The 27708-nt window shown below is 41.9% G+C and overlaps 1 protein-coding gene across 2 annotated transcripts; it reads right to left on the bottom strand.

The window, feature by feature from the left end:
* Nucleotides 1–649: 649 nt before the first annotated feature.
* Nucleotides 650–27708, bottom strand: LOC115594840 (GDNF family receptor alpha-4-like). 2 transcript variants are annotated; one of them, XM_030439099.1, is made up of 8 exons: nt 27205–27708; nt 14827–15093; nt 14610–14702; nt 14145–14514; nt 11864–11973; nt 10167–10301; nt 6426–6562; nt 650–3650 (listed from the first exon to the last, which is right to left on the bottom strand). In XM_030439099.1, the coding sequence occupies exons 1-8, from the start codon at nt 27257–27259 to the stop codon at nt 3447–3449; spliced, it is 1371 nt and encodes a 456-aa protein (XP_030294959.1). In that variant the 5' UTR covers nt 27260–27708; the 3' UTR covers nt 650–3446. The 2 variants fall into 2 exon arrangements, with proteins under 2 accessions (XP_030294959.1, XP_030294960.1); XM_030439100.1 differs by having other exon boundaries at nt 14610–14669.

Below are 27708 nucleotides of genomic sequence, written 5' to 3'. Positions count from 1 at the left end.
GTATATAATTTGTAGTAAAACATGCAAACCACTGATATGGTTCTTTTAGGTTTTTTGCCTCGGAATGTTTTGCGGCCACCCGCTGCTCATGAATACTTAGGATGGTTAAAATGCAGAGGCTAATTTTTCCTCAGGGGCATTAATAAAGCATAACTTAACTTTGTAGACAGTTGGCTGAATTTGGACATAAAAAAACAAAGGGCCAGAGCCCTCATGCTGTTCTTTTTATAATTAAAGTGCAAGCCAATGCCAGTTTCCATTACAGCCTCTTTTTTTTTTTCTTCCTCAGAATCATTCCACTGTAGCTTGTTCCTGCCAGTGGTGTCATTTTGGTTGTAGAAGCCCCGAGACCCCGTAATCACCTCCATCAGTCAGACGTTAAATTATAAACATGAGAGTCCTGGCTCAGTGTGTCTGACGTGGTTGTGAGCCAAATAAAACCGGCTACTTATCATTTATTTACACTTTTTAAACCATTCAGCTTTTGATTAATATTTTATCATGTATCCCACCATCACCCACCGTTTTTTTTGTTTTTTTTCCTATACCACTTGTGTTCAGGAGTAGAAAAATGTTAGAAGTTCACACACAGCAGTCATTTTCTTTGTCATTCAAAGGCGATTTTTTTTTTTCTTTCTGTCAGACGTGGAAAATTTCCGATACAACTTTTATTCTCCCTTCAACAAAGCCGCACACTTGTCCTGCTATGTCACAAAATCACAGTTATTACACGTTACAGTCAGAATTATTTGGCATGTTTGATATGTCTTTTAAAAGAAGCATGTGGAAACAAACTGTACATACATAGTGTATCAAGATACAATCTAAAAACTAAATTGGGGAATATTCACAGATTTTCTTAAGGAATTTTGATATATGGATGAACCATTTTGGTTACGCTTTATAATAAGGGTGCAAATCATTTACTTACTGACTGAATGACTTACTGCAGAATTTATCAGATCACATGCAGCTTCCTCTGGAGCCACAAAAGGCTTCACGCATATACTCCCCAAGACATATAACCCCCCCCAACCCTTTAATGTATAAAATGGGTGGCGTTACCCTTTAACTACTCTTACCTGATGATCTAATAAGTGTGATCTAATCACATAAAGTAATAGTGACTTCATATGTTTTAATGTCAACAACAGGAATTCAGGACACATCCTGCATTAAATCATCTTGAGTCATGTTTTACTTAAGACTCGAAACCCTTAATATAAAGTGTAGCCATATTTTTTTTTCTTTGTAACCCCTGAACTCATCAAAAAAACGTACAAGCTGTATTAATGAAAATGTTTACTTTACATAGTTAACAATTATAAACAAACCTGTTGAAATGTGAAAATTACATGTAAACTCACATTCATTCATCAAGGCCGGAGCGTGCTGGACACAGGTGTTGACACGTAAACACTGGACGCCTCAGCGCTGTGACACCGTGATGGGTAATGTCTCTCGCGCGTGTTTATTTTCTCGACACATCTCTTATACCGTCTGGTTTCGGGTCACATATATAAGCGGACGCCAGCTGGTTGTCCAGCCAGACTTTGGATTTCAAAGATTCTGTCCAAACATGTTTTTTTTTTTTATTTCTCCCCCACCTTCTAAGCTCGCAGTCACACTTCAGAGCTCTGTTAATTGGTCTTCTCCTCGCCCACCTCTTTCGCTACCCTGTGGCTAAACTCTTCACAAGAAAGTGGTCAAAAAAACCTGCATGATGTCATTTTGCCCCGAGGTGGGCAACAGGTGCACTAACCTTACAACATCCATTTAAGTCCCACTTTGACTTCTAGAAATCAAAGTTGGGAGTTGGGAGCATGTCATATTTTGTCATAAGGAGCACAGCTCAGGCGCTTCCAGTGTGTTTCTGCCTTTATGCTGCGCGTCCTTATCAGAAGTTCAGTCTCCACGTCAATAAACCATCACGTAAACAAGTCCAGCAGTGGGGGGAGGTGGAAAAGTGGCACAGCTATACTGCCTCCTCAAGTGAACGATTTCTTTTTCATATGGCTCTGGAAATGTGCAGTTCTGATCTGTTTGAAGACGGCCAAGTCAGTGCACTGCTGATTGAAGTCACCCGCCATAGTGTTGCTGCAATTTCTACATGCCATTTCTTTTCAAAATAAAAATGAATATATAACCATAATGTATCATTGCAGAGCTCGGACGGGTTGTTTCTCGCAAACTCTCCCTCTGCAAAAACTTCACCGTACTTATCTTAACCTTCATCCCTGCAGCTGAGTAATTTTACAAGAAAATGAGCCATAAGAAAGGGAAATCATTAACATCAGCAGAAGCTATTTCAGGCAGAGAGAATGGCTCAGTGTGCTGCTCAATGATGAGAGCAGCCGGCAGGCTTTACAGCCTCCTGTGTCCGTCCCTATCTCCGCATCTCGCTCTCACAACATCTAAAGCACATGATGGGGAAGGAGCACTTAAAAACACACCTCCTGAGGACAAAAAAGTGAGAGGGTATGACAGCAGTAAATTGGCTATTTCCTCCCCTGAGCCTTACTCCAGACTTTGGCCGCACACTGAGTAATTTGAATTGTGCCATAATTGGTCGTGTTGCTTTACTCGTCTCTTTCTACAATAGAATTTGATCTCATTACTTTTGCCCGTGGTTGAATTCTCAGTAGCTCAGCCTGCTGGCAATAACACTAAGTGGCATGTGAACAAAAAGAAGCAGCGCAGAGAGTGACTGTTGCTCTCTGTTTTATGACACACAACGTGAGAAGAAGCAAAGGTTGAGAAGGCGTGAGATCTCTCATATATAACGCGACAGCCCTCCTCATGTCTTATCGACCTCCTAAATGAGGCCCTTTTAAAAAGTGTTTTTTCTTTTTTTTTTTTTTTTGGGATGGTACTAAGCGCTTTAAGTGTGGTGCAGTTTCTTATTAGCTTGTTGTAAAGTGGATTATCTTACTCAACCATAGTAGGAAGGAGGGAGAGGGAGAGCCGAAGGGGCAACGGAGAAAACGGATGTGACACGAGTCATGAAATGGAAATCAAAAGCCGTGCTCGGGCCCGGGTTGCAGTGGAGTGGACTGGTTATGGTTTTCGGGAGTGTGTATAGTGGATGTGGCCTTGGGCGATGTGCTTCTTGTTAAAAGAGGGGATGTACTTTGAGTGTGGAGCAGGCTCTAGATCGAGTACTTGCCCAGGCAGCATTTCTAAATTCACCCATGCACTTATATATCTGCTTGCGTTGTTCGCTGGGTTTTATAAGGGCAAAGACCTGGCAGATACTGCAGGACCGCTGTCTGATATCTTTGACTCTTTGAGGAGGCAGTGATAGCAAGAACCGAATTGTAAAATTAAGTCAGGAAAAATAATGAAAGAGAAACGGAGTGGTTCTTCCTCACAATTGTCCTCTGTGGTTCATTCTGAGCCCTGTGATGGATTTGGGTAAAATATGAGCGGAGAATGAGATGAAGGCTTCAGAAGCTCCAACACTCCCAGTCCACAATGAGCGCGGGCAGAAGCAGCAGCAATGGCAACACGGGTACCGCTTGGCTAGCTGCCCCCCGTTTACTCCCTCTCGCGCCAGATTCGATGTTCGAGTCCTTCTCGGAGTACGGTGGGATGACGTTGAATTCCTCGCTCTCCTCCTCTTCCTCCTCCTCCTGCTCGCTGTCCTCCATCTGCAAAAAAAAAAAAAAAAAAAAAGCAGAGAAAGAGTGATTCTTCCAATTAACAGAAGAGGTGGAGCGTGGAGGGAAGTTCGGGGTGTAAAACGTCAGGGGAAAAAAAGAAAGGTCCAAAACAGTCAACAGAATTTGAAAGTGCATGAAGATATAGGCTGCGGCGTGAAACAACCAGGAGGCTAAACTGTTATATTAAGACATGCTGTAACAGCTCTTCAAAGTATTTTTTCAGGTGTTTCTTTCATTGTGTCTGAAATAGAAGCATTTGATTCTTAAATAAATACTGTTCATCCTGGCTAAAAGAGGGGATGCACCCTGAGTCTTTATAATGCTAATAAAACGCTATTATCAGTGCAAGGGCAGTCTGATGATGCCTTACTTCCATTTTTTTTCCTAAATTATCCTGACTTGGAGGTATGTATAAAAAGCAATCATGTATCATTGTGGCTACGAAAACAAGAACCACATAATAACCATAACAATAACAGTACTGGCAGAAGTCCCAGATCTAGATCAACATTACTTGGCTCGCAACCAATCTGTCCCCCTGAGATAAGACAGGACGAGTGTGGGATGAGGTTCGCTGCCAACAGGTATACAAATAAAACACACAGTGTAAAGACACTTCCAGTGTGCAATCGAACAGAAGTGGCCTTTGCCATCTGATTTGTGTCCCTCCACACACACAAGCACTTTAAAACAGACTCAGCATGAAGTCACACTGGCAGCTGTGGGGGGAGACTATACTGTAAACAGGTAAACACCCTGACTGCTCTCCACCATCTGCTGTCTGCAGCTGTACACAGACTTCACCTCTGTTTATTTGAGTGACGAATTGTGACACGAAAAATACAAACTTTTTCAAATGTGCAGATCTGGATTGTGAGACTCAAACTAAAGATTTCCCAACAAACATCCAACTGAAATATTTTGATGTATTGTTTTTCATTTTCATCATTATTTTTTTATTTCATTCTTACCAGCCATGGCAGCGTCGTCAGCTGCCAACGTTTTCATCGTGTGTGTGTGTGTGTCCTTGAGACACCCATTGTAACATGGAAGCAGTGTTGACTACTTTGCCAGGTGTTTTATGTCCGTTGGTCAGTCCACAGACAGACCTTGTCAACGTGTTATCATCACAGCCGTGCTGTTGTGCTGGCGGGTGGGTGATACAGTCACGAAACATCACAAGTGTGCACTCCAGATCAAAATGAGGGCCGAGTTCAAGAATGGACGTGGACTCACCCATGAATACTGAGTGCCTACACATGTCCTGTCTTGTATAATGGCTTGTCATCTGTTAATATCTTTGAACTGCACTAACTTGCATGAAAGGTGTCAAAAAGTTTGATTGCTTGATTGATTTGAAATATGTAATTTTACCCAAAATATGACATTATACCCATAATATGACTATAACCCACCATGAATGGTAATTTTTTAATTGGTATCCTTCCACCAACTTTTCAGAATATCTGGCCGCAGAAAAAAAATACAAAAAAATTAAGTGGAAACACTGACCCCAAAAAGTACAAAGACAAATAATTTTCATCAATCACTCCCCAATGAAATGTTTCCAATGTACCATTTTGTAAAAAGTAAAAAAGAACAAGTAAGAAATAATAATAATTGCATCCACATAGTGCCTTTCAATGGACCAAAGGACACAATACAGGAAGGCAAAATAAATACATAGCACAAAGAATAGAAAATAATTGCGGCAATGATTGCCAGGAAGGAACCATTAAGTAAGAACTTGTGAGTAAGGGTTTGAAGGAGCTTTTGAAGGTCACAACTGAAGCAGCGTCGAGGCTCTCTGCTGGAAGAGAGTTCCAACAGGTGGAGGCTGCTACACTAAAAGCTCTGTTCCCAAAACTCTGCAGGCTGGGGTTGGTGCTGAGATTCAGGTGGGTGTTGTCAGCACATAGCAGAGGAAGTTCGGGCAGTGGTAATGGATGGTCTGACGAAGGGTGGCCAAGCACACACTGGTCGACTCTCTCTAGCATTTCATGTCTCTCTCGCCCCCGCCACACCTACTGTGACTTCTTGTCCTGGAGTCATAGTCCTGGACAGAGCCACAATAATCCCCTCTGACTACACCTATGACCCGAGGTTGCGGTGCGGGAAGGGCTCCCGTCAGCTGATGGGGCCACTTAGCTCCACAGCTACAGCAACTGAACTACTTGCTAATGGCAGCTAGTGGCTACAGCCAAAGCACAGCAAAGAGTATGCTGAGCAGCAGGCAGTGGTTGTGCTGCCTGCTACAGTTTTGAAGCTTCAAACTGTGGCCATGTCTTACAAATCTTTAAAGTTAATGACTTGTTTTCTAAAAGGAGACTTTCACTTTGTTAATGGAATAAGAATGCATCGTCTCAACTTCAGTGCAACTCAAATCAATCTTTAAATAAACTGTATATCTGGTGGGCCAATATGCAGCCCCACCAGTGGCAGGTTTCCCCGCTGTGAAGGATTGTGGGAAAGGAGGATAGGATATGTGGAATGAGGATTAAAATGTTCAGAAAATGTGGAATATGGGGCGGATGGGTGTGCATACATGAATATTAACAGTAAGGGTTTAGTCTAATGCTGCAAACACCTACGGCTAATCCTCCGCCGGATGAGAGGTAGGGGTAGAGGACGGAGCTGCTACAGTCCCTGGTGATACAGAGGTGTTACGATCTGATACACAGTCAACCACTTCCTCGATTCAGCTTGTAGCAAGAGTCCAACATTAGCATATGGTGAGACAGTGAAAAAGCAGAGCACGCTTACACTGTTGAATTCGGGAAGAGTGTTAACGTTGACGTGGACCCTCTCCTGGTAGATACGTGGGGAGGGCTGAGAAGCTGGCACGGGTGTGTTTTCCACAGGAGGAGGCGCAGAGATTCCCATGGAGCTGATGGCATTGCCTGAAACAGAACCAGCAGGGGCCGTCTTCATTAGGTTTACATCGTTATTCATCCTTGAAGCATGGCCAAAATACTGACTTTTATGAGCTTTTATAAACAACCAACTCTGTAAATACTGTGAATGACTGGGCAAAACACATCTAAATATGTTGGTGAGAAAATTACTAGTATTTGCAAATAAGCAATAGTTTTGAACTTTCTAAACTTTACATTCTTTGTACTGGAACTGTGTTAAACTGCATCGTCCCTGTTAAATATCGAACATTTCTAAGCCACAAGTGGCAATATTGACACTTTGGTACAGACTGATATATCCCCTATTGGACTATTGGATGGATTGCCAATCAATTTGGTTCACACATCCATGTCCCTGTGTGGATGAAATGTAATAACTACTGGTGATTTGGTGACTTTTCATCTCGTGCCATTAATGGGTCAAATAATGTCCAATAACACTGCTTTTATATGTGATCGCTGTAAAACTAATCACATTTTCATCAGCCATTGTAGTTCTTTTTGTTTATTGCTCATACGTAAATATTAGCGTGCTAACATGCTAAACTAAGATCACCATGGTAAACTTTATACCTGCTAAACATTAGCATGTCATCCTTGTCATCATGAAGATGTAATACGTGTTATTATCTTATTATCTGCGTCTCATTAATTTCCTCAAAAGTTGCTCACCGGGTGAACACTAAGACAAAAAGCCCCTGCGAGTATTTCGGGTCGCCGCCTCCTTTTGCTTCGGGTGCCAACTCGAAAGTTAAAGTTTATATCTCAGTGCTTTTTCATCCAAAACTTTCTTAGAATACTTTTTGTGTGTGTGTGTGTGTACAGTGTTTTGAACATTCTGATTTCATAGATGGACAGATAACCACACAATAACATTTGGTCGCTGTGGCTCGTTGTTACACTCCGTTCTTGGAAGTGCTTCCAGAATGGAAAGTGTCTTGTGAAAGCGAGCACTAAAGCTCCGACCTCATTGCTGGAAAACTGATTGAAATCACAAATCAGAGACACGGGTTCTACTATTATGTGTGAGCTGACCTCGCAAGTTAAAAACACCGACATGATTATCCAAATGATCAAAAGCGTTAAAAACACAGTAAACAAAAAGAAAAAAAACAAGTTAGGGATGAAAAAGCACTCAGATAACTAACTATAGTCATTCTCCAGTCAAGCAGGTTGATTCCTGTTATCATATGGCTCTTCTAGACTCTCCAAATCGTCTCATTCTAATAATTAAAAGAATCATTTTGTGACGCTCTGAAAAATCCAATCACTGTTTTATAGCCTGTCTTCGTCCCATGACTGCTGAGGCTATGGGAAAATTGCTTTTTTGGGCTAGTGATCATGATATTGGAAGTAGAGATAACCGGTGCAGCCACCACACTAAGATCACTTCAGAGCTCAGCACTGTTCCTAAAGGCTTGTAATGAACATGTTACCATGCGGCTCGAAGCACCGCCGCTGCCTCACGGAGCCACTTGCATTGTTGTGGAGTCTTGTTGCAGAGTCATGTTTTAACCTTAAACCTGTACACTGTATCTGGTTCAAAAGATTCTGGTGAAACTTCACTTCAAAAAATGGCCAGTCGTACTTGTAGTTGCAGCTTATCTAACTCTGGCTAAATGGAGGGATGTGGAAAATAAATATTAATTGAGTTACCTCGAGCGATTTCTATGCTCCCTTTGTTCTTCTGTCTTCAATTTGCATTACTCTGAAGTCACAATTCATTTTTCCCCCTATTACCATTTAAGACTATTTTTTGGATGACTAAGAGAAATAATGACGTGTAGGAAATGTGAACATAGAGTGCTGTTTAAAATCAACATCTGCGGGGTGATCAGTTGGTCGACACTTGCATGATTATTTAATTTAAAACAACCTGACTGGCCTCGAGTTAAAACACTTCATGAGGGATATTTTTGTGGGTTTTTTGACCTTTGCTGGTTTTGGCAACACTTCAACAAGAGGCCGCTTTATGTTTATCAGCTTTGGAGAGAGCTCTCATCGACTGCACAGAACTTGGAAATCACATTTACATTTGGCAGCCAACCAGACACAGGGGAGAATGTGAATGTCTCTCGCCATTTATTTATTTATTCATTTATATGAAAACATTGCGGTTCAATGGTTTGCCCCTCTCAACCACCAATTACGACCCACCTCATCTAAATTCTGTATTAATGCACTTTATAAAATGCTCAGCTAGAAGATCAATTTAGATTACACTCAGGTTTGACAGCTATTAGGAAGCATTTCCTGTGACATTATCTTCCTATTTGAGCATGGACAGCTGCTGCAAACGACTCCATAAAAGTCAGAATTCACAGTGTCTGAAGTTTTGAGACATTTGTCACATCAAATAACAGACTGCATCTATTTAAAATTCTTTGGAACTTGTTTCAATACCAAAAAAGCCTAACGATATTAGCCTTTATAACTGACACACACCAAAGACATAAACCTGAAGTGTGAATGTCGATGTACATATAGGAAAAGGTTCAATACATCAACATAAACATAGTCATAGAGTATTACTGACATGAGCTAAATCCATTTGAGAAAGCACACTTAGAGGAGCACAATGTAACAATTTGTAGTAGTTTATGAGTGTTAATCACTTTTTTATTGGCCAAATGTGAGCAGATTGTAATGTGACGTGAAAAATGAGACCTCCTCCATCTCTCCCAGTTGCCTGTACAAAGCCTGTGGGCAATTTGTTGAAGTTGCTTAATGCTGACTGTCGATAATGTTTTTTTTTTTCTATATGTCATTTTATTACCACGGTTGAAGACACTTCTTCATGTGCAATTATCCAATTACCTATGGAGTAATATTGATCAGATCTGTCATTTGGTCACACCCCTGACTGTATACAAAGATGGATGATGTGTCTCCCCTTCTTCCCCTTGTAAAAAAAAAGAAAAGCGCTATCCGGGATCCTGGCACTGCGAACTTGCGCTGACGTCACTCGGAGCCGGAGTCTGGCCACTACTGAATCGTGCAGTGGAGCCGTGGCTGTCAATCAAGACATCACACGCTCTTTATATAGCATCAAATAACTAATCCAAACCAAACTGAGCAGAAAAAAATGAACACTTGCATCAGTGTGAAGAGAACTTCTGAATATGACTTTGGGAGGAAAAATAATCATTTGGCGTGCACTTTGCGTTTTTGGTTTGGCCCATTTCCCATCTGCTAACAGAGGGGGGTGCGAGATTGTTAGATAAACAGCAGCCAGCCTCCAGGGACCAACTGTTTTTGGCTTCACTTTTAGGGAGCTGTCGTGTCGTCCATCTCTATATACAAACACTAGGTCACACCTGCGGGTTGACATTGCCAATATCTGACTCCATCATTTATTTATATGGTAAAGTGAAGTTTCATATCACTGCAGACACACACGACACTAAAAGTACCATAAACTTTGCTGTAGCTTGACAATCCAGACAGGTCAGAACTTTACGTTCTATCCTGAAAAGATGCTGATATTTCATGCAGGAAACTCATTGTTATGTTACAGCTCAAGTGTGTTCATGCAGCCACGGAAGGCGTTTTGTGCTGCGCCCTTGTGATCTCATGACGTTTGACTCACGCAGACATGTGTTGCTGCTGAACATGTGCAGGATGCGCTGACAGCCCTGCCATTCGTTCCCACTGCCGTCACACACGCACCACTGGGACACCTCTGTGCTGCTGTTGCTCACGTAGTTGGGAGTCATGATGGTCCCTAATTACAGAGGAAGACAGAAGTCACATCAGAGGTGCAACTTTACAAGCTTTTATAGCAACATTTCCCTCAGACAGAGGGTTTTCATTTGCAGCACACTCCTCTATAGAAAGTAAAATGCTGTCTGCCCGAACGTTATTAGCCCCCCGGAGATCCAGTGTCACCAACGTTCGAGCTCTCGATGTTGATAATTGCAGGTACACAAAATTACTTTTTGAAAAACACAGCATGGGAGACAAAAGGAAATAATAACACCTGGATCACTCTGTAGAGCTGCTGGAAATGTAATTTTTAAATCAACTGATGTTGACTGAATCCCCAGAGCAGCAGCTTTTAGGCGGCCGGCTTTTCATGAACGCCCGTAGAGTTCTTTTAGTGCGACAAAATGGAAACGATGTGGGCCAGATTTCGCCGCCGAACACCGTCTGACGATTTCCAATAACGAGTTAATAGAGTGCCCCAGGAATGAGTTCTTAAACCCAGGAATCAGTTAGCAGTTTCACACTTCCAGTTCCCTCGTCTTAAAGTGACTGGGCTTTTTGAGTAGTTCTTCAGTTAAATTCTTGAAATAAGGTGTGTGGTTAAAACAAGCTGAAGAGATTTTCACGTTTTGTTCCACGATATAAAATCTGCCGAAAAATACATTTTAAAAAGGTGGCTGATAACAAATGGGCCTACGGAACAAACCTGAACACGGAGACTCACCAGCTCATCTTTCTTGGCGGAGCCTAGCTGCAAACTGTTTCAACACTAACTTTACAACCTGTGGATTGATCGGTCATAGTCACGTGTGTTCAGTATATGGTAGTGAGAGGCTCAGTGGTTTTGATATTGAAGTCATACGATCGCGATGTAGCTCATTTATATCTAAACGTTAGCTTTCCACTTCTAGCACTTGCATTTTCACAAATCGTACCAGTGGTGCTTGTCTGTGAAGATCAACACGCTGCTGATTTTCTGCAATAATCCAAAATCCAATTGAAAAATCCTTTAGCCTGTATCAAAGGGAACCAGGGCGATGCTAATTTTCACATTAACCCACAAAAAAAGTTGTCCCCGTCGCTCTCCAAGCAGCCTTCTGTCTGTTAGAGCTCAGCAAAGTTCATTTTGTGGGTAAATCATTTTTGTTACTATTTACATGTTACTATTTACTCATACGTGTTTCTACTTTGATTATTCCAGGTATCTGATGACCTGGAATGAGACTTGACAATCAACTGTCTGTTTTACGCGTTATACCGTTGAGGACACTTGAGTGCTGATAGCGGAGCTGGCGGGTTTTAAACCGTTTTGTGGATTCATCTACAAACCTTTAGAGTAAATATATATATAAAAGGCAATATAAAAGGTTTTCTTCTTAACAAGATTCATCATGTAGGAGGTAAAGTGTATCCATAAAACCTTTTTTTTGTGTTTATCTACAAGGGGTGCTGCTGTGGGCTGTGTGGACAGGATAAGAAACACATGTCGACATTAGCATTTACACTCAAAGTGTTTTGGATCCTGCATTGCTCCTCCTTCCAGCTTCCTCTACCTCTTTAATTTCTGTTCTCCCATCTCACCTATGAGTCCAGCGTAGGCCTTCAGGCACATGGCTCTGCTCTCTCGTATACAGCCGGAGGCGGACAGAGGGGAGGGCTGGCAGTTGTGTTGGAAATCAGCGAGCCTGGATCTGAAGCGCACACACACACAAATACAGAAATCTTGTTCATGTGTCAGCACAGAGAAACAGAGTGTGCATTTTCTAGCATTTTTTTTACAATTACATAAGAGGATTTGGGCTCGAGCTCAAACAAAGAACAGCAGAAACTACAATATTGTGTAAGCGATCAAAGCCCAACAAGAGGATACTGCAGCTGCGGACTCAATCTTAAACCATATGTCGCATTAAAAATCATGTGTTGTTCTGGTACAACACAAGGATTTTCAGTTGCACACCGACTGACTCTCACAGCTCATTGGAAACCTAATCAAAAATCTTCCGCGGCATGAAAAACACTGAAAAGTCAAATAATTGGTAACAATAATCAGTATCGAGGGAGAGGATTAATTTCTCGTTCTCGCTGAAGGTGACAGATAAGCTCTTACAAGCTGTAGATTTTTAAAAGCCTGAAGTTCACAATTATTTTCATTAAACATGCGCACACAGTCCTGTCACTTGTAGCCAAATCCCATCATGAATAATTGAAAGCAGATCTATAATACTGTAAGGCTCGAGCTATAACTGACGGCAGCACGAGAATGTGACGGGTGTTTTCTGTGCTTTTCCCACCGTTTAAGAGGAAACACTTGGCGGCCGCGTGTGAAGCGGGAGAAGCTCCTGTCACCTGTAGTTAACACTCCTCTGTGCTCTTGTCTTAAATCTGTTATTAATACTACAGAGGATGGATTTCGCATGACCTTCTCAGTTTTAAATAACTCTTAAGTGTTTTTTTTTCCTCTCTTATCGTTAATAACCTCTGTACCATTAAAACACACTGGGCGGACTGTAATTAATGTAAGCAAGTCCTCTACATTTGTGAAAAATATGCAAAGAGAGAGTACAGACTAAAATTAGCCTCACAAAAGCAGCTACAATCACTCTGATGAGCAGGGGTGAGGCCATGAAGTCTGATTCCTTATTTTTGGAACCAAGTAGATGTTGACTCTATCCGAGTAATAGCCTGTAACAGGACCAGACCTGTTGAATGTATTTCCTTGCTCATAAAAGGTGTCAACCCATCTGGCAAAAGTGACTCTCGCACATTTTGACGCCTGCATGCTTAAATTGTAACATCACCTCACAGTCTTCTGCCCCGCGTGTTACCACTGCCACATATTGAACGGCGGAAGAAGGGTGAAACCAGGACACAAAACACAGTTTGTAGCTAATGCTGATTTATATTCATAGTCATCAGGAATGTGTATCAAATTGGCAGCGCGCTAACACGAATACTCGTTCTATTAAAGCACAAGATCAGAACTGAAATATTAGGTGATTAATCACTTCAACCGCTGACATAAAACTAATCTACAACAAATGAATAATCATTTTTCAAGCAACTATGCAAAACATTTGATTGCTCCAGCTTCTTAAATGTGAGAATTTGCTGCTTTTCCTTGTATACAACTGTCAACTGAATATCTTTGGATTTCAGATTATTTGTTGGATAAACTAACTATTTTAAAGGAGAACTTTCACGCATTTCTGGTTATTTCCTCTTCTTCCGTTTGTTATATGTGCTCTTTTGCATGTAAAAGACCTTGAAAGTTAAAAAGGCCAAAGACCAACAGAAGCTCCTCTCTCCCACACAACTGAAACACTGCTCATGAAACGCCTCGCCAGTAGCCCCTCCTTGAATTCTGTGACTTTGTGACATCACACCACGTCACCATGTCACATGTTTGCATTGCTTATGCCTTGTGGCTAGTGTGGGCACATTCATTTAGCACAGCTTCTCTGTTGTTGTTGTTGTTGTTGTTAGTGGTGTTGGCTCAGGCGTGTGTGAGCTGACCAATCAGAGCAGACAGGGTATTCAGGAGGAGGGGCCCTGAAGAGCTAAACGGACACTGGTCAGTATGAGAAAACCAATGTGTTTTTTGAGCATTACGGCATGTAAACCTATTCTAATAGCAACCTGATTAGGAACAGCTGGTGGTTTGTAGTTTTGCGTTCAAGAGGGATGTACTTGCCAAGTCATTCTGTGTTGTTTAGTTTATAGTATCTGAATACATTTTCTAATACCTTGAGCCTTGGTGCTGTGTAGTAGGAATCGTGAAATCCATATTTCTTCATTTCTGTGTTACTCTCTGCTGAAACCCTCATTAATGGACTGTTCCATTACACCCAAACAGCCGTCTTACCTACACAGCTCGTCTCTGGAGCAGTAGTTCTGCAGGCTGAGGCAGTTGGGCTTCCCGACCCTCTCCTCCCCTCTCCCGTTCTCCTCATAGGAACACGACGGCACGATGGTTTTCCTCCGGCGTTCCCCACACAGAGTGTCAGAGCAGGGACAGAAGAGCAGAGCGAAGCTGTACTCCTCGGGCACGCGCTCCAGGAAGCGCCGCAGGGCTTTGTGGCATTTCTGGCGGTTACAGCTGTTGTCAGTGACTGTTGCTCGCTTGGTGCAGGCCACGACATATTCTGACCGCAGGGAGCCACATTTCTCATACAGGCCACAGTCCTGAGCTGCCTTCAGACACTGGTTTTGACCGTCCACAGAAAGAGAGGACGCTGGAGATCATCAGGAAGAAAGCAGCGTAAAAATTGTGAAGGAGAGCGATTTAGGTGCCTAATCTTTGAATATTAAGAATGAATGGGAGCAGTACCTGCCATGATGGAGGCCATACGTGACATCTCAATGTTTCTCACCAGATTCACCTGCAGTTCTTCATATGGAGACACTTCATACTCATCATATGCTAAAACAACAGTGGAGAGGTTTGTCACATGGATTATGCAGCTGAGAATCCAAAAAAGCTCCCCTCCCCGCCCCACCACACACACATACACACATACCAGACACACAGATGCCAGTAAACCCACCTGCAAACCTCACAGTCCAGTAGACCCTGAGGCAGTGTTCCTCCCTGCGAGAGCCACGCTGACACTTGCAAACTTGAAGGGGGCGGTAATGCTGCAAGGCATTCTGGGCCTCCAGGCACTCCAAGCGGGCGTCTGCACCCAGGGGCGACACGGCCTCCTCGGCCGCACAGTACTCCAGCAGGCGATAGAGCACCATGCAGGACTGCTCCTGAATGCAGCCCTGCTCCGCCACCAGACAGTCCAAGGACGCAGACACTGGCACATTACCTGGAGGAAAGACACTGTCAACATTACAACCAATGTGTGCAGCCGGGTTTATGGTCCGGTATTTTTCTTTAAGCTAAATAGGCTGTAATTAAAACAAGAGAGCAGAGTGAGTGTACTCCACAGACCCTCCACTGCACCACAGCAGGCAGATTAAATGGAAAGCTCGCGAGTGTAATAGAGGAGCAACGTGGGCGAAAGCTCAGTGTTCCTCATAGAAAAACAGGAGTCTCTTGGATAATTTAACAACACTATAGAGTTATGCTATGATTCTAATTAATTCTTTATCTTCTCGTGGGGACGACTAGTTGACTTTGATCCAAAATGTTTTTTTTATGTACACAGCCTTACAGCGCAACTTTGCCCTTTTAATTATGAGCCATATTCTTTCATTACAGCCCTTTCAGAAATGCTCCAGCTGCCAGGCACATCACGTTTTGGAGCCAGAAATTAATTTATTTAATTAATGTTAATGTGTATATGGACAATAATGTAGGACAAACAGAAGCCACACACCACAGTGTTTATAGACTAAGTTAATTTGCATTGCGCATCCCCAGATGGGCTTTTAAAATACATAAGACGCAACAACAATTACATAAAGGCAAACACAAATTCACAATAAATATATACAATAAAATACAGACAGAACAATATAAACACAAACTGTAATACAATACATTTAAACACCATAAAACAAGAAGCAACACAACAGTGAACAAAAATTGTTTCATTTAGAGGTAAAAAGGATCCCAGTCAGGACCCAGTTTGAGTTCTGCAAGTGAGGACTTCAACTTTCTGATCTCCCGAATAAAAAAAGCAAATGAGGATTTTCTTAAAGGCACCCTACAATACCAGTTGGACACTCAAAGTCTTGAAACACCTGAGAAGCTTAACATTGAAAAAGGAGTTTAAAATAAGCAAATTTACAGGTTTTGGGGAGTCCTACTGCATATATGAAAAAAAGTAGTATAAAGCTTTCTCTCCAGAGGAAGCTGCATGTGATCAGACAAGCTGACTTGCAACTTAGCCAACGAGTGAAATCACTGGAGACAGTTCATCAGATTTCATGCAGCTTCCTCTGGAGCCACTAAAGTCTTTATACTACTGTTTTCGCCTGTGCAATAGTACTCTACAAGACCTGTAAACACACTTAAGTTTGCAACATCGATGGAACTCTCATACCACAGGCCAAGGTGCTCCTGGATCAGTCAGCTCAACACATGCTATCAAATATTTAGAGAAATGTTATCAAGCTACGGCGCTGCCTCTACCCATTTTTTCTTTATGCAGTCTGCTGTATAATGTGATGATTTTGGCCTCTCAGAAAAACCTGGGCATCCAAGATTTGAGGGTCAGCTGCCGAGCAGCGTTGCATTCAAATGTTAGGCTGAAAATACAACCCAAGAGTTGACCAGACGGGGATGTTGAGAACAGAGAATTAATGAGTTTCCTGGATCAAAAAGGATGCTGTTACTCAGCCAACTCTTAAGTCTTGGATGCCTCTTGGATCTTCCTGCAATTACTTGAACCATCAACAAGGAGGCATTTTCCAAAATAGCACTCTCCCATGTGACAATAATAACATGGCTGAAAGATTACAGTGAAAAAGATCCCTGTGTGCAGAATTATCTTGCCATAGTTGACAGACTTGCATTTCTATAGTGCTTTTTCCGGTCCACTGATAGCTCAAAGTGCTTTACAACACACACATTCGCAGGCTGATGGCAGAGGCCTCCATGCAAGGTGTCAACCTGCTCATCAGGAGCAATTTGGGGTTCAGTATCTTGGTCAAGGACCAGCAACCTTCCCATTGTGGTATAAATGCAAACTAACAGCTATCTTTAAGGTAGCAAACATGCATTTATTTCTCTAAACTTCTGTAATATATTTTCCAAAATCACTGGAAGCTTTGTTAAAAAAATATGCAGGACAAATTTAACAAAAAGATATAAAATCACTGGTGTGGTGCTTGAACATTTTGCATGTGACATATTTGGTATTTTCACAGTCGTGTACTGTAGTCATGGAGGTCTTGTACAAAAGCACTGCTGTTGTTATTGTAAAAGGACACACGGACAGCTGGGGGCCAAACCTTTTGCAGCAGGGTCCCTTCCACTTGGAACAAGCTTTTCACCACTGTCAGACACTGTCTCCACATGCAACACTAGAGACAAAACCAATTTATTCAGTACGGTTCCTCTTTTTTCCCTCCATCAAACCAAACCAATAGACTTTTGCTTCCAATTTTGCTTCCAGACAGAAAACTCATCCTGGGTGAGACAGTGGCTCATATCTAATGTCCACCACGAGGATGTTTCCCTCCCCGAGGCTTCCGAAACAAACAGTCTGAGGCAAAACACTTTTCATCTGAGAGATGCATCAGAACACCTACGAAATATGCTGCTTGTATATATTGTAGGATTACATCAGCTGTATGTGTATTTGAAAGGACTGATCCTATTAAGTCGGTGAGTACAAACGTGCTGCATCTCAGCGACCACACTTCCTCTTAAACAAACGCACTGTGGAACAGCAGTCGTGTTGGGCCATAGTCAGTAGGCATTAAGAGTGTTTTGATTGGCAGCCATGAATGAAAGTGACAAACTACAAATCATTTTATAATAATGATTTTTGCCCCATGGAAAAACACAATGCAGGGAGGCCAGAGGCAGCTGGAGGGAAGGGAGAAGAAAAAAGGAAGAGAGGCCTCTTCATAAAATTGCATTCTGATGGAGCATTTCAGGAAATTAATTTTCTCAAATGTGACACATAATTGTCCCCACAAATTACATTTTATACACAGTGATTCTACAGAAAGAAAAATGGCTCTGGTAGACAATATGCTCCCACTTCCCCCCCTCCACACACACTTTATCTCGTTAATTTGCTGTATCCTGTCACTTCTTAGCTGCACAAAAGAAACAGACTGACAGACATTTAAAAAAATGTTGGGCCGCTAGAAACGAATGGAGTCGCAGTTCATGTTAGAACTTAATGCTTAATGTTAACAAATATTTGCGCTTATTTAAATCTCACGTGTATTTACGCTTCAGCGCATTAACATTTACATCACACAAGCTCACACACACACACACACACACACAGCATTGTGTTTCATCGGTCACACACTTCGATTAAGCTCCTGCTGACTGGCGGCACAAAGCGCGGCTGCAATCCAATTCTGCTGCTGCATGTTTTGCAATCTCGGGCGCCACATGAGGTCCACGTCTCACTTTGGCATGAGACATATCATAAACAGAGGCTCCGCTTCGTAGCCGCTGCAGGAAACCTGCCAAGGCTACTGCAGCGAATCCACAGGGAGAGGCGGGAAGAAAAAACTCTGGGTAACAAACAGTGAGTCATGCACACAGCCACAGCTCCCCGAGGTATGTAAAGGTGATGGTTACCTGTATATGATATCCTGATAATTGTACTAAAGTATTGAATTCCACTGTGCTTAGCTGCAGTTTAGACAGAATTCGTATACTCTCCTGTTCGGGCAGTTTATTCATTATTCCTTCCCAGTGTTTGCTCCCTGAGGCTCACCATTGATAACAAGAGACTATCAGCAATTTAAGTTTTCCGAGAGCCTTTCTTTGCACGCACAGATAAGAAAAACCCGATATAAAGTACAGAAGAGCTCCGTGAGACAGGTCATAATTATTTTAATAACTTGAACATCTTTAACGTCATGGCGGTAAAGAGGCACTGCGCTCACGTTATACTAAAGTCAAAGTCCAGGTGGAGGGGATCGTTGGTGTGAGTGTGTGTTTGAAGAGAAAAGGAGAGAAAAGCGAAGATGAATCACTGTGATATGTGAGCCATAATACACCCTATTGATTTCTCACTGAGCTGATTAATAGAATTTGTGAGGCAAAGCCGATGAAGGTTGACGATATAAACGACAAACCACCACACCACATAGAGACGTTCACCGAGGGGGAGGGGGGGGGGGAGCAGAGCGGATTGGCGGATTTCTCTCCCGTTCCTTTCAAAGGTGCGGGATGAGCAGCAGAGCGTCCAGATTGTCGAGCAGTAATCTGACTTGAGAGAAGAGCGTGGCGGGACAGTGTGACTCGGATGTGAAATGTGCTGTGGGATCGTGACAGAAGGGACTTCTCGGAGGGGAAGTCACGGGCTCAAGAGGGAAGCGGCAGAGAGGTGACGAGATGGAGTGAAAGTGTGACCGGAAGAGGATGATGGTGACTCCTACGACTTGCTACTACTTGCACTCAGACCGAAGCCATTCCTGAGTGGACTCGCATGCAGATTAATGTTCCACACATTGAAGGCCTGCTACAGCATGGCAGGACTTGGAACATGTCAATCAGTAGCTTTGTAGGAGTGAAAACAGCAAAAACAAAAGATTAGACGAATGAACCCACTAGCCAATCAACTAGCTTGATAATCAATGAATCGTTCAAATACATTTTAAGTCAATTCAAGGTAACCAGTGGTGGATGTTTGAGGGACAAAAAGAGCATTGAAAGAGCACTCGACAGGGCGCTTCATCATGTTTCATCAACCATAGGTGCACCGAGGGGGCACTTTCGCGGGGTTTTTTCGAACACCTGTGCAACGTTTTCATTAACTTTTTACTTCACGTTAATTTAATAGCAAGGTAAAGAAATGAGAAACAACAAAACTAAAATCAGTTAGACAAGTCGAAGTATGTCATTACAGGGAATTACTGTAAAGCACTGGGTAAGAGGAGAGTAAAATAATACAGAATTGGTTGGTAATTACATGAGAAGTAAGTATTTGGAATGTGTATTCCTTATCCCAGTGTTTTTCAGTCCTGGTGGCCCCCTGCCCTGCACATTTTAGATGTATCCCTGCCCTTCTTCAGTTACATCCCTGTTCCATTATTCGTCCCTGTGTATTTAAGCTGGTGTTTTCCCCTCACTCTTTGACAGCTCGTCTGTGTCTCCTGTGTTCCTGTGCCTGGTCCCCGGTCCTCATGTGTCCTCATGTGTCCTCATGTGTCCTCTGTTGTGTTCCCTGCTTTGTTCTCCATGGCTTCTGGTCTGTCTTCCGTTTTGTATTTCTCAACAGTTTTTCTTTGCGCTTTCCTTTGCCTGTGTTTTGATGTTTGCATTTTGGATTTTGGACTTTGGCTATCAGCTTATCATTCAAGCTCGCTTTTTGTCCTCTTTTACCTTCCTGCCTCTGTGTGTCTGCACTTGGGTCCTCGCCATTTCACAAACGTTTACGATGAAAGAGTCAACATTACATTTTACAGGCGGCTATTGTTAAAATATGAAGCCTCATAAATTGTCATCACCTGCTAACAGTCTGTCTTTACTGTGCAATAAGGGATACAAATGCTACAAATGTTAGGTTAAAATGTTAATCCTATAACCAGAACATTTAAGCTTTACTGGTTAAACTCTCATCCTGATTGGTGTAAATATATGATAATATAATGTTCCCTAAATATATGGATATTCACAGAATACTGTGAAGTTAATGAATAGTTAATGTTTGACTAAACTCACTAACTGACCTTAAGCAACAACCGTGGAAAACGTGGGAACAATAAACGGGATAAATAGCGCACATGTTTGTATGTCAAAATAATGATTTTTCCTGCCAGAACGCCTATTTTAATTTTGATTTAAGCTACTACATTCAAAATAAATATATTTATTAATAATGGACGGAGCAGATGGCACATGCAAAGGAGGTCTTTATAAACATTAGAGACAAGTAGATTAGGTCCAAGCCTAAAAATAAACAAAAACAAAACGGTGGCTGACCCCAGCTCATTCCAAAATTAATAACCCTTTATTTCACACAGTAAAGTTGTATTTAAAATGTTCCCTGTACTGCTTGTAGAGACGTTTCAGTTTCTGACTGTTTGTGCAAAATGCTCCTGGTTTCTACTGATTTGTGTATTTGGACTCATATTTTATCTTTTTATTTTTTCCTACTATGGACTGTGCATCATATTTGTCAGGACTGTGCATCATGTCCTATAATGTGCCATAATGCAGCTTCTTAAAGGTGTTATTTGTATCACTGCTGCTCAGTGCTCATTATCATCTTTAGTGTTGCTTTCTTTGGTTGCGGTAACTCGCTGCCATTAGCAAGCAGCTCAGTTAGCCGTGGAGCTAAGTGGCCCTATGAGCTGACTGGAGTCTGCCTGGATCGCACCCACTGATCAGTGAAGTGAGAAGTGACCAAGAGCAGCGGGACTCTTGTCATTTCCTGTGCTGGACGAAGGTGTTTCCAGAGGACACACCAGAGCACATCTGGTTAATCGGCACTGCTTTAACGCTTGTGTGGCCCATTATCAAGCTTTTTCTGCTGAGCTCTGAATTTTCCCACTTTCCGCCAATCAGCTCATCGTCTTTCTAACATTAAAACTTTCTACTTACATTAAACATTTAAACATAAAAGTTTGCACATATTCTCTTTTGTATGAAGAAAATTAGAAGCACCGCCCTGGGCAACCTCAGTCGAGCAAAGCAGTGCTTTTTAAGGAAAAGGGATAAGTTCTGTTATAAAACTGAGCTCGTCTCCTTACTGCATGAACTACCAGTGAGTCTCTACTTCTGTATATACTTTTCAAAGTGGATGACAGTCTTTTTTGGGATGTGTTAGGCATCATGGATTTCCAATTGACCTGAGTACATTTTCAGCAGTCAAAAGCCAAAAAGCCACATTTTGAGCAGAAACCAAAAAAACTTTTGCCCCTTGTTATCCTCAACTCCCCGCCTGCAAATTTTAGCCAAAACATTAGAAATCTCTCCTACTGCGAGTGTGAGAAAGTGAGAAATACACAGTGTACTGTCTCATTCAATGGCCAGCATGATAACAAAGCATCTTCCATACAAACTCCACTTTACAGAACAACAGGATTTTTTTATCCCCCTTAACAATACCCCTGGCTTCACAAAAAGCTGCAATTTAATTGAATTGTACAACTCCGGCTCAGGGAAATAACCTTGATAGCTTTTTTCCAAAACAGGGAGAATGTAAGAATAAGTTTCACACACCTTTATCCCATAATTGCCCAAAACCACTTTGCGTGCACAGGCAAGTGACACCTTTGTTTTCTACGCAATTTGTGCAAGCTAACAAAACTGAGTCTCTGTGAGACTGAGGTGCTCAAAAGTGCAGCACAGTTGCATGTGCTGTAATCAGTTTTTATGCACACAACCCACAGGGACGACTCCAGCACTGAAGTCATGTGCAGTTCTAGGAGGGGCCTGTGAGGAACAGGTAACCCAAGGTGTTAACGTTCTCATTATTGCGGCATTCAGTAGAGACAGGAACACTTCAGCTAATTCATCTTAACCTGTTACCATTGCCCCTGTTCAGTCTCTGGGGAGAGTTGCACATGCGCATTACTTAATGGGCAGGATGTAGCCAATCAGAGGCAGAGTAGGGTGGGTCATGCCGAGCAAGGTAGTGTGATCTAAAATAACGCAGCTACAGCAGTAGTGGCTGTATGTCTGCTGAGTGACCGGAGTGTATATATATTATAACATTACAATATATATAAATATATGTTTTTATATATTTATTTAAATATATATATATATATATATATATATATATATATATATATATATAGTGGTGCACATAAGTTACAGAAGTAAAGGCTCGACTCCCAACCACGCTTTTGAGGAAGTGCAGGATCAGTGTTTTCGCTGGGAGACAGTAACTCCCTTTGGCATGAACTTTGGCCTTTTTCACTTTGCAGACCTCTTTATGCACAAAAATGCTTCATAACTCAATAAAAAAAGGGAAAACGTATAATATGACCTCTTTAATAAGAACATAATGCTTATAGCAGCTTGAAATGTATTGTGTAGTGTGCTAGAATAATAGATATTAGATATTTTGTTATTCAACTGGTTTTTTTTTCAGACTAATAGGAAATCACTTCCATCAATATCCTGGTCTCGGCCTCTTCATCAAAACAGAACGTTAAAAAAACAGAACATGATAATGACTTATAATAGCCAATATGCTACTGATATGCATACTAATAAGCAGCTAGTTAATTATTTTATGTGTGCATTCTAATGTGTTACCATAAAAGACAGATGAGAATTATGCCTGTTCACCATAATCCAGATATTCAACAGCATGTGTTGGGATCCAAGCTCCCCCAAGCTGACAGCTCTGCTCATGTGTGGAAGAATCATCACTTCATATGCTGAATTAACTGCCGCCCAGTCCATCCAGTACCTGGATAAGGTCTCGTTTAATGAGCTGTGCTGCTGGATTGTGCAGCCACATCACGCAGGCAGCATCCCTCCTTCAGGTATTCCAGGTCCAAATACATGCTTGCATCAGGTGATGCAGCAGCCAGTTAGGCTGTGTGAAGCTGTGTGAATATTTCAGGCTTCAGCCTTTCTGCTGCCCAGCGTGGGCCCAAATTACTAAGTGCCAAATAATTTCTTGGCCAGACAGCACCACACAGATCAGCTGTTTCCATCGGGTATGTTGGCTTTTGTTGGTGCCATCAAGTGAGCACAAGTGACAATCAAGTACACAGACAAATTAAGTATAACATATAGGATACATAAATGATTGGCACTCAAGAAACGTTCTATAGCTTAAATCAAATGTAATTCAGAAACCCCCAGTTTAATATTAAAGTTGTCCTTGATGTGAGCATTTTAATTAAAATGATTTACTTAAAGTGCTGGATCAAATACGTGAAGTAATTGCATATTCAGAAACTATATTTAATGTTTTTTTAGTTTTTTTATCAAAGTAGTGTGCAATGGGCAGGTTGCCAATTTAATCTTTGTGTGCTGCCGTCCTAAACGAAACTGAATTACAGGCACAGAGTACGTAAAGACAATGCCTCAGCAGAAAGAGAGGAAAAAAGAAGAGTCTACGGCGCAGTGGGAAAGATAAAGAAGCCAGGGGTTGGATAAACCGAGGTGTGCATGGGGTGAGGGCACCCAAATCCCTGCACAGTCTGTATATCAAATAGTGGATAGAGACAGCTCGAGCATGCGAAAATCAGTCCACCTTGGACCTGTGTGACTTTACACAGCCTGAAAATGAGCTCTAATAAATGTATGACGGCCGTGTTATGGCTCAATCATGTCCACTAAATGAAGGACGAAAATAGCAACACTCAATCATCAGTTGCAGTTTGTACTGGGACTTTAGCCGTAATCCACAGAGGCCTCGCAACAAAGGGTCAATGTCGGGTTTAATGTCATTCAACAATAGCCGGCGTCCCATTTATCTGTCTTGCAGAGGCACAGTGTGGACACGCTCAAAGTGAACTCATGCATTATTTGTGAGAAGTCTTGCCATTATTGAAGTGGAAAAACAAGCAGATGAATGTAACAAAACATGTGGAGCTGCAGCAATTGATTAGTTGTCATCTATTGAATTAAAGCAACATTATGTCAAAATCATGTTGATGGTACATTGTCCTGTAATAGAGTGAATGGTGTCTCTGTCTCGGCAATTCCGCACTCTCATCATTTGTTTCTGCACTCTGTACCTTCAGTGACTTAACATCTTTATGAAGCCATGGGTGTTGTTGTTGTTAGTGTCTACAGCACGTCTGACAAATTGTCACAGACCTGGGATTTGTATTTACGACAGTGGTGTTTTACCCAGAAAACTGTTGGGGGCGCCAAATGGCACAAAATGGCAATTTCCACATAATGCTGCTTTAAAGGTGTTATTTGTAAGAAAAGACCAACCGTCCCCAAAGCGTCAGCATTTGACAAGATGCGAATGAAATCAACTTTTCTTAACTTCCTTCGATTGATTTCAGCTTCTTAAAGGTGAATATTTTCTGATTTCTTTACTCCTCTCTGTGTCAGAAAACTGAATATCTTTCAGTTGTGAACAATTTGGGGAAACATCATCTTCAGATTTTGGAGACAAGAACTCCCTGCTTTAAATAATGTTTAAAATACTCACATATTCAACATAAAAACATACTCAACAAGTATAAAAGAATCAGCGGTCTAAAATTTTAAAGAATGTTTGAGGGACAGAAACTAAAAAGGGCACTACAGTGTCGCAGAAAGTCGTGATATACTCGTAGTGAAGAGAGGACACTTTACTACATTTTGTAGAAGCAGCCCTTAAAACAATCAACATAACTCATAGGGAGTAACTGGGAAGTCATTTGAGGATTGGGTCGAATCACTGTATTTTGTGATGTTGTTTTTTTGCAAAGTATTTGAATAAGAAAATCTACAACCTCTCTAGATGGCTGCAATTCCCCTTCATTGTTTGTTTCAATCCTATAGAGACACATTAGAGATGGCACCCGTTGGCCCTGAGCTCTGTGGTGTCAGACATTTCGGGAAGGCTGTTGTCTACCTCTGAAGCTCCCGCTGCCATTGTTTCGTTCACAGTGTTGCACAAGGTCAGATGTATTGCAAGGTAAAAATAACAACGAGAGGGCCTTTACATACAGTACCTATAGACATAAACAGGGAGCATCCGTTGGCAGATAGTGAACAGAGTGTGGTAAGGCTGCAAAAAAGCAGCTGTGCAACAGATTTGTCCAGTAACCAGACTGAAGTCGAGGGAGCTCTGCATAGTTTCCACCTTCCTGTAATGATGTCAGTTAACACATCGGAAATCCAATCATTTATTTCGCAATTAGTTATAATGGAAGAATCCAACATCATGACAGTCTTGTCTGATTTGCATCTGCAGCAGCTCAGATGTCTATTAAACAGCGCTTGGAAATAACTGCTTTTCTTGGTGTGATTCCACCTAAGTGCCTGCCAGGTGGGCTCGACACAGCGGGTGATATACTGGGAGCCCGAGAAGCTTTGACATTCACAAGACCCATCCATCATTTTAAGATACTAATCTCTAATGGGCTGCTTCACCTGGCATTATCTGAAATTCTCCTAGATGCAGTAAAGCCTGCGCCTCCTCCGCAGCTGAAATGATTCTAACAATTATGGTGTATGCATTTATTTCTGCAGTATAGAGCACGTGGGGGGAGGAGGAGGTGTGTTTCATGTAAATATTATTTTTTATGTGGATCAGAAAACCACATTCAAAGGATGACAAAGAGTTCCTGCTCCGGCTCGAGCACTGACGAACACCTGTTATCCAAAATGACATTACCAATAACCACAGATCAACAAGCTTAACGCTCCGCTGGGAGACTCCTTATCGAGCCGCCGTCACATCATTGACTTTAATGATTATAACTCAGAGGAATCCAGTTTGATCTACTGCCATGTCAGATCTTTTTGGAGATTTGATCATCAGCAAAGACAAAGACTGCAAACCGATGCCATAAAGTTACATTCTTGCTTTTCCTAAATCAACCTCTAATGCACTACTTATGTAAAAAAAAAAAAAAAAAAAAAAAAGGTCAATGATTTACATGATATGGGAGCTGAAATGCTTTCGTGCACAGGAGGACGTCATTTAGTTTAACAATTCATGTGTGATATTTCCATGATCTGAGACACTCCGATCAATATTTGGGGAGATGAATAGCTCTTTCCTGGAACGGGTCCAAGGCAGAATTAACAGACCTGAGTGCATGATGTCATCCAGATGTAAAAAAAAAAGATTTTTTTAAAAAAGAAGAAGAAAGAAATCTAAGGCTGCTGCTATATTATCAATTAGAAAGTGGTTTTATGGAGCTCTTTAATGGGACTTTGAGGGTCACACACAGTATTTCCCACTTTGTCCTTTGTTCATCTTGAAATGATGAGTAAACTGTCCTGTCATGTTCCATGAGCTATTCACATACAGGTGATTTACAAAAAGTTACCCCTATATATATTGTCAATACTGGACATCAGCAATGTAAACTGGAATCCATTTTCCTCTTGTGGATCTTGTGTTGAAGGCTTCCTGACAAGCTGTTATCGTTTTTATTTTCCCATGAGAAATATATATATATATATATATATATATATATATATATATATATATATATATATATATATATATATATAAAAAATTTTTTATTCTTTATTCATTTATTTATTTATTTATTTTTTGTTCAAGTTCTGCACACTAGAAGATCTCATCCTAAACGGAACACATACTCCCGAGCCCCACGCGAATCTCCTCCAGCAGCCGCAATGGACAATGTGCCTCGATCTGCCTGACAATGAGAAAGATGTTACTCACCATGAGAGAAGACATTGAGCAGGAGTCCAATGATCATCATCCTGTCCGGTGACATTGGAGAGTTGGCGGACTGACTGTGAAACTCGCACCCGGCTCGCTGCAGCTCAGTGACCCGTCTCCTGCCACATCCAGCCAGCCTGCTCCTCCTCTGCTCCTCCTGCTGCTCCTCCTGCTGCTGCTGCTCCTGCTGCTGCGCCCGCACGGACTGACGCGGATCGGATGGGTTTAGCGCACAAAGTTGGCCAAACTGAAGCGTGCACACCAATCAAGTTCTCGCAATTTTTGTTCTCCCATTTAATTGCCGGATCCCGGTTTTATTGATCTCCTGCGGGCATGTTCGGTCGAAACATTTATCCAAAATAAAAAGTTTCTGCTAAGCAATCAGTCAGTCAGTCAGTCGCACCACAGCCTCTAAGTGTCGCATTTGGACTTGTGCGCAGCTCCACAGTTGTCTGGCCACAGTTGAGATGAGGGCGCCGAGACTGTGTGGCGCATCTCGTTCTT

Source organism: Sparus aurata, chromosome 13, assembly GCF_900880675.1.
Source record: "Sparus aurata chromosome 13, fSpaAur1.1, whole genome shotgun sequence".
Taxonomy (NCBI): Eukaryota; Metazoa; Chordata; class Actinopteri; order Spariformes; family Sparidae; genus Sparus; species Sparus aurata.
The sequence above is the reverse complement of the archived record's forward strand: the minus strand, read 5'-3'. Positions and strand labels throughout refer to the sequence as shown.

What these genes read in the sequence shown, in the direction of transcription:
- LOC115594840 (XM_030439099.1), bottom strand. Translation starts at nt 27,259, where the DNA reads ATGTCACCGGACAGGATGATGATCATTGGACTCCTGCTCAATGTCTTC. An exon ending in TCCAGAGACGAGCTGTGTAG is followed by an intron (nt 11,974 to 14,144) that starts GTAAGACGGCTG and finishes TGTGCGCTTCAG; the next exon opens with ATCCAGGCTCGCTGATTTCC. An exon ending in CTCTTCCCGAATTCAACAGT is followed by an intron (nt 3,651 to 6,425) that starts GTAAGCGTGCTC and finishes TTTTTTTTGCAG; the next exon opens with ATGGAGGACAGCGAGCAGGA.